Source organism: Miscanthus floridulus, chromosome 3 (genome assembly GCF_019320115.1).
Source record: "Miscanthus floridulus cultivar M001 chromosome 3, ASM1932011v1, whole genome shotgun sequence".
Taxonomy (NCBI): domain Eukaryota; kingdom Viridiplantae; phylum Streptophyta; class Magnoliopsida; order Poales; family Poaceae; genus Miscanthus; species Miscanthus floridulus.
The window spans coordinates 117,924,485-117,931,634 of NC_089582.1; the positions used below are offsets into that span (position 1 = coordinate 117,924,485).

At 49.3% G+C, this 7,150-nt stretch overlaps 1 protein-coding gene across 1 annotated transcript; it reads left to right on the forward strand.

Moving 5' to 3' along the window:
• The first annotated feature begins 4,188 nt into the window (after window positions 1-4,188).
• On the forward strand, window positions 4,189-5,025 carry LOC136546640 (auxin-responsive protein IAA26-like). The gene is made up of 4 exons (XM_066538604.1): window positions 4,189-4,313; window positions 4,444-4,571; window positions 4,692-4,782; window positions 4,901-5,025. Exons 1-4 carry the CDS (start codon window positions 4,189-4,191, stop codon window positions 4,974-4,976), a joined length of 420 nt encoding a protein of 139 aa, XP_066394701.1. The 3' UTR covers window positions 4,977-5,025.
• Window positions 5,026-7,150: the final 2,125 nt, after the last annotated feature.

Consider the following 7,150-nt stretch of genomic DNA (forward strand, 5'->3'; position numbering starts at 1 on the left):
GTGAACACCGTCTGAACGGCTGCCCTAGGTGATGTGCACGTGTTTTAAAGCATAGCAAAAGTTACTAACGATCACATTTGAGATTCAACTAACTCTCCTATCGTAAAGTCCACATTGCCAACATCCTAGCAACACCATGGCCATGACCAGAGAGCAACCAGGGAAGGAGATAGATGGATGCCAATATGAGCTCGTCGCGCTGAACGCCAGTTCGTGAACAGAGCGCCCACAACATGATTTCACACGTTTTAACGACGTTTGAGCAATTTTAAAGGAGGGCAACGCGACGTACAACACACCCATGACCCACACCATACCCAAGTACTCACTTAGAAGCAAACAACAATACCAAAACATGAAACTAGTGTTTAAGTATTTTAGTTAGAACTTAAATGTCAAAATAGCATTGTCTACCATCCTTCCATACTTAGAAACATTAAGGGTTTTCAATTGGGACTAAGTAGCCATTAACTATTTTGTTACAATTTTTAAAAGGTCCAAACCGTGTTAACTTCAACCAACAAATACTTCATGCAATGTCCATACCTTATACTAACCCATAGGAGCAAAATATTTAAGCACTATTTAACTATTTTGCTCAATATAATTCACCAAAAATGGTATTTTAACAATAGTTCAAGTATTTGCCGACTTAACGAAAAGAGCTTATCTTAACGTCAAATTTGATTTTGAGCTCCCAAGAGCACTAGTTAACACTATTTATTTTCACAAATTAAAGTTGCATCTTCAACTACACCACTTGCTCGTTATCTTTACTTATGTATTACACACAAGTTATATTTTATTTTTGTTTATATAAATTGTTTCTCGTGCCAAACAATTAAAACGACTTATCTCATGTTTCTCGTTAGGATTTTCATCAGCACTTTTTACGCACCAAGTAAGTTAACTTGGATATTTATTTGAGTCCATAAAAGTGAGTCACATAGGATTCACTTATCATTTCGCGTGCATTATAAATTTTAAAAACCCAAAAACTTGTTTGGCTAATTCCTCTTGGACCTAAATCTCGGTGCTAAGCAAGCTCGTAACATCAGAGGTGTTACAACGAGGTTCCTGATCTTCCGTCAGGTTGAGATAGCTATCGATTTGGGCGAAAAGCGACACACCGATCCAGCTTTAGATCACAAAGACCTAAACCCTGCAACCTTAGCAGCACGTCTCCTCTAGTTATCAACCGTCACACAAACCAGTTGACCTCACCAAGAAGTCTAATCCCTGCTGCGAATCGAAGAACACGAGCAAGAATAAGATAAAACGCAACTCAAGTAAAGTGACAATTGCGGATATATGATTAAGCAATCGAATGTGTGGTTTCACAAACTCATAATGGCGACTATTTAAAGACAGATTGATCTAAAATAAAATCTAAACCCTCACGATGGTGGTGGCGGCTGAATATAAGGTCTAAGGGTCGTCACTCCCCCTAGACACGCCCCCCTAACGGGCTCAAAAATGATACACGCTGGAGCAGCACCTGACAGATTCTGGACGCTAACTTGTTTCGATGGTTTCTATTAACTCCGGTGGAATTTGGACTTCGAACCAAATTCATTGGTTAGCTTATGAAATTATCTTTCTATCCATATGTGGATCATCGAAAACGGAGTTCGGATGCGTCCTGAGCGTCTGTTTTATTGCAGATTGGTCCTGAAGGCCGTGGCAGACTCGAACTCGAGTTGCACTGGGCCTTCGAATTGGCTTGGACGCCCTTGCTGGCCTCCTAAGGAGGCGGCCAAGGAGGAGGACGTCCAAGGGCTTCCTTTGTGAGTTCTACATCTCCTTGGAGCGTGCTCTCACTTGGGCCAGGGTCCCCAGGATGAATAACAAGCCCATAACGATGATGTAGCTCCTGACAGAAATAGCGACATAATATCTTGTTGAATTGGAGGCCTTATTGATGTGGGACCAGATCTATTTAAAAGCTTATTAAACAAGCTTTTCATCAAGTGCTCATTGACCTCAATCGCACTTTGGATGGATGAGTTATGATCTTCCCAATGAAGTATTGTCGGGCCGCCGATAAACTAGAAGTTCAACTTTAATGGACTTACACTTTGAGACACATTTGTACCTACAAGCAAATAATGACATGTACATGTGGAACCAAGTGAATTATACCAAAAATCACTATACAAATGTAGGAACAAGCTTACCTTATAATCAAAGGTCGTATCCGAAGGTCTCATGTCATCATCAAATTCTGTCAAAATTGTTGGTTTTATCAATTTTGGATAAAACCCAAACCCTAACCCGAAATATTGGGAAATGCCTTTTAGGGACAGACATCGAGTAGTAATTTCTAATGGCCGAATTTTCAATTACTCGACCCCAAATCTGTGGATTATTACCCTAGTGCCCATCCAACGGGGTCCACTCGACACGTTTCATGCCACTGAGGGCGCGAGCGTGCTGGTCAAACATTCGTTTTGAAGTACAGTTTTCAGTCAAAACATGGTTTGATCGAAAGGCTCTTGGATGTCTTACAAAACTCGGGTTTAACCCAACCCATGCCACTCCAGCCACCAACTCCGAGGTTAATCCTCTGCCGGCAGCGGGAGCCGCGAACAATCGCACACCGCCGCGCGTGTAGTCTCGGGGAGCCGCGAGGCCGCGAACAAATGACCAGCCGCCACACGCACCCGCTGCTCTCCCAGCAGGGGCACGACACCGGGCGCGCGCCAGGACAAGGGGGCGCCGCGGAAATCCACGCGCACTGGCACCGTCCCGCCTCCCCGGCCCTCCCCCCAGTCGTGAACTTGCGACAGGCACGGTCACGTAGGCCGGCAACCCGGTGCATCGAATGGAACTACACGAGCGCCCGGTCCTGCTGCTCCGCGCGAGCGCGGAGCACGATGCGATGCTCGTGTCCCGCGAGGAGCAGTGCGCGCTTTGCCGGACACGGCGGCGGCGAGGCCTCGCGCTGTCGAGCCAGCGCCCGGCACCGCGCGCGGGGACCAGCGGCTGCCGCGGGCTGCGAAACAAACACGGGCAGGGGAGGAGGAAGCCGACTTGGCTTCGTGCGGTGCGGGCACGTCGCTGCTGCTGCGTGCTGCGGCCCCCGGCTGCGTTCATGCACATACGCGACTCGGGTCTTCAGCGGCGTGAACCAGTGTCACGGAGGGAACATGCACGTAGCCGGCTCCCACGCGCCCACTTGCGGCCTTGCGAGGGCGGCTGTCCCCTACCCCCTCGCCAGAACCCGGATCTACTGTGGCGGCTTCCATGGACCATGTGTGGAAATGGCTACTCTACGTACTGATTGATATTGGCTGCTATACTACTTGAAAAATGAAGGCGCTTTGCGGTATGAGGATAATGGGTTACCCTTACAAGTCTGAACATTAGTAAAAGTATAAAAACATCCTTGTTCGGGGTCATTCAGAGTATTGTATTCATAACCAGGTTGTACTGATGATAGTCTGCCACTGCAGTCTTCCGTTAGATTCGCCACTGAAATCTATAGTACTACCGGTCAAGAATATATTAGCCCTCAATCGTAAATTCTAGATACAGGAGTAGGAGTATCGTCATTAGCTGGCCGTAAATATGATTAGGCTGCCTGTGACACACTAACCAGCGCCTGAGCATTGAGCACTGGCTACGTACAGGAGCAATGGCGCCACACCAGATTCTGGCCCGGGCAGCCACGGTGGCACGCGACGTGAGGCAGGAGACCAGGGCGTCTACCTGGCAACTCCCGGTCGGCCCCACGAAGGACACCGTGCCAGGGTTCATGCCGGCCGGCTGCGGTGCCTGCCCGCACCGCACCCAACCCAACCGCCGGCGCTCCCGCCAGGCTCCGCAGCCGTGCGGCTGTCCCCGGCCCAACGACCCAACCGGAAACCGGATCCTCTGCAGCCACAGTCACGCTGCCGCCGCCGTATCGTATCTTCCTGCTTGGCACGATGCCGCCTGCTCCCTCCACTCCACAGAGGATCTCGTGCCCAGGACACCCTGTGAGCCGCCGCCGCACCAACGACGGTATATAGACGGGTGCCGCCCAGAGCTGGAGCTCTCGATCACTTCCACCTTCCACCACCTTCACGCTTCACGATTAGCGCCTCCACCTCAGGTCCTCAGCTTGTCGCCGGCCGTTCGTCGTCGACGTACACAGGCCGACATCGATTGGGACGGAGCACGAAGCTAGCTGAGAGCCTGGAACGCATGGCGGGCTACGGCGACGACGGCGTGGACCTCACCGAGCTGACGCTGGGGCCACCCGGCGTCAATGCGCGCAAGGCGAGACGAGCCAGGAAGAACGGCCAGCAGCCGTCGTCGTCGTCCGCCATGTACGTTGTTAGCTCTCCTCCTCGGTCCTGCCGCATTTCTCGCGGTTGACCCGGTCGCATGTTGACTGCTGTGGGGTGGCATGCACGTAGTTCTGTCTGTCTGACTGACCGACCGGACGATTGCGAGCAGGATGCAAGCGTTCGTGAAGGTGAGCATGGACGGGACGCCGTACCTCAGGAAGGTGGACGTGGCGGCGTACGATGACTACGGCGAGCTCGTGGAGGCGCTCAATGAGCTGTTCTGCTGCTGCTCAATCGGTAAGCTTGCTGCAATGTTGTGCGAGATCGACGGCGTTCTTGCATATATATAATAATAATGTAAGCCTCGGGGAGAATGGAAACTAAGAAGAATTGCACTTTCTGTTTCGTTTTGTGCAGGGCTGATGGACGGGTACGGCGACTGGGAGCTCGCCGTGGTGTACGAGGACGGTGACGGCGACTGGATGCTCGTCGGCGACGTGCCGTGGGAGTACGCACCCTCGCTGAAACTGCACTGCCACTATATATTGGACGATTGTACTGGAGTAAAGATGATAGGCTCTCTAACAAATGCCCAATTCACGTGTTTGGTTTGGTTTGGTTTGCAGGATGTTCGTGTCCTCGTGCAAGAGGATGAGGGTGATGCGATCGTGCGAGGCGAGAGGGTTGAGCTCCAACGCCTGACAGGCATGCCGCGCCTCACAGCATTGAGAACAGAATGACAGAGGTGAGGGGGTCAGGTGTTCAGAAATGTGATGTTTTTACTCCACATGTGGTTACGCTGAATCACAGAATCGGCAATAACACGTTCAGAAATATGTTCTTCTTTCCCTGTTTTAAAAAGAATCAAAGCTTTTGTTTTTGAAGGGCACCAATCAGCGCAGAAAAGGTTGACCTCAGAAACGCAAACGCTATACATGGTAGTAGCATTGATCACACATCAAAGTTACTACACCAAAAACAACATCATAACAGAAACAACTACATGTTTATCGAACTTAAACTCGAACAACTGGAACATTTTTGTCGCCGCTGAGCATTTCAGCCATGTCCATTCTTTCCCTCTGTATATAGTAAGTAAAACACTGATTGGCTGTCAGTTTGGTTTCAGATCCGAATGTGCAGAGGCATCATCTATCCGAATTTAGCCCTTGTTTAGTTCGTGAAAAGTTTTTCCAAAAAGTGCTACAGTATCCATCACATCGAATCTTGCGATACGTGCATGGAGCATTAAATGTAGACGAAAAAAAATTAATTGCACAGTTTGGTTGGAAATTGCGAGACGAACGTTTTGAGCTTAATTAGTCCATGATTAAATACTAATTGCCAAATAAAAACGAAAGTGCTACAGTAGCCAAATTTCCAACTTTTCACCCACTAAACACGGGCTTAAACTTGCACTGCTGCACATAGCTAGCTCAAGTGGCGAGGAAGCTGACGAAGGTGGTGACGACGCAATTCTGAATGAGGCAATGCAAGTACGATTCCATCTACACAAAGACTGCACTGCACATGATTAGTGGGAATAAAAGTTAGTTGACGCCGCCAAGAACGTACGATCTCCTCCGGCTTGCCGCTCCTCACATGAGCAGGGATACGGTTGACTTCCCTGAGATCCAAATATTTTAGTAGTTCCATCTCCCTGCGGATCAACAAACACCTACCACCCCAGCTCATGTCAAACTGCTCTTCTTATTGTATGTCACATGTACATGAATCAAGAGTCGTTGCACCTCCCGAATTTTGACACAAGTTGCATTGCCACCGTGAATGGAGATCTCGGGTTGAGGCGTTGAGTGTTAGCTCCTGGATCTCCGGCACGGGTGAGTCGACCACTCATCATCGTTGCCGACCACGCACGGTTATTACCGACCACACACTATGGCTAGAGGTAGAAGAAGGGAGGAAGAACATAGCACACACAGCACAAGCACCAGCGTTAGTCGGAGCTCTGCAGAGGAGATGGCAAACTGAACTCGCTCCCTTCTTCTACGCACGGTGCGGGAGGTCAGCGGCACCAGTTGCCCGACACAAACTCGCACCAACTATGGCGAGTGGTCGGTAAGTATGAAGGTTAAGCTCAGAGCCCGACGGCTCTAGAATGCTGTTGACAAGGGCACCGACAACGAAAAAGACGATATGTCAGCGTTAGAGGCTATCCTCGCTGCTGTGCCAGTGGAGTACAGGAAGCCGTTGGAGGCGAAAAGCTCAGCTAAGGAGGCGTGGGAGGCCATTGCGGCGATGTGCATCGAGTCTGACCGCGCAAAGAAGACGGCCCAGCTTCTGAAGCAGGAGTACGCTAACCTCAAGTTCAAGGATGGTGAAGCGGTGCAGGATTTCTTCCTCCGCCTACAGACGCTCATCAGCAAGCTGAGGAGCCACAGCATCATCATCGATGAAGAAGAGGCGGTCTCCAAATACCTCCAATCTATGCCGACGAAGTACATCCAGATTGCTCTCACCATAGAGACGATGTTGGACTTATCCACCCTCACCGTTGAGGATGTGACAGGCCGTCTACGGGCGGTGGACGAGCGCATGGAGCAGACCACAACAACGAAGGACAACGGCAATGTAACACCTCGGTGTTAAACATGCATTACCATTTCATCCCATGAGCATAATCATCATCACCTCATGCATAAGCATCATTCATGCATTTCATTTCGAAAGAAATGAAGTATCATTTCATGTGGTGCTTGAATTGATTGAAATTCATTTATGTTTAAAACAATATGAAATGCCATGCTCATGTTTGGATGCCATGATTTCTTGTTTTGATCACTAAGATATCTTATAAATATTTAGGATACAATTTGGAGCAAAGTTCATGTTTAAATTTTTGCCAAATTTTGCCT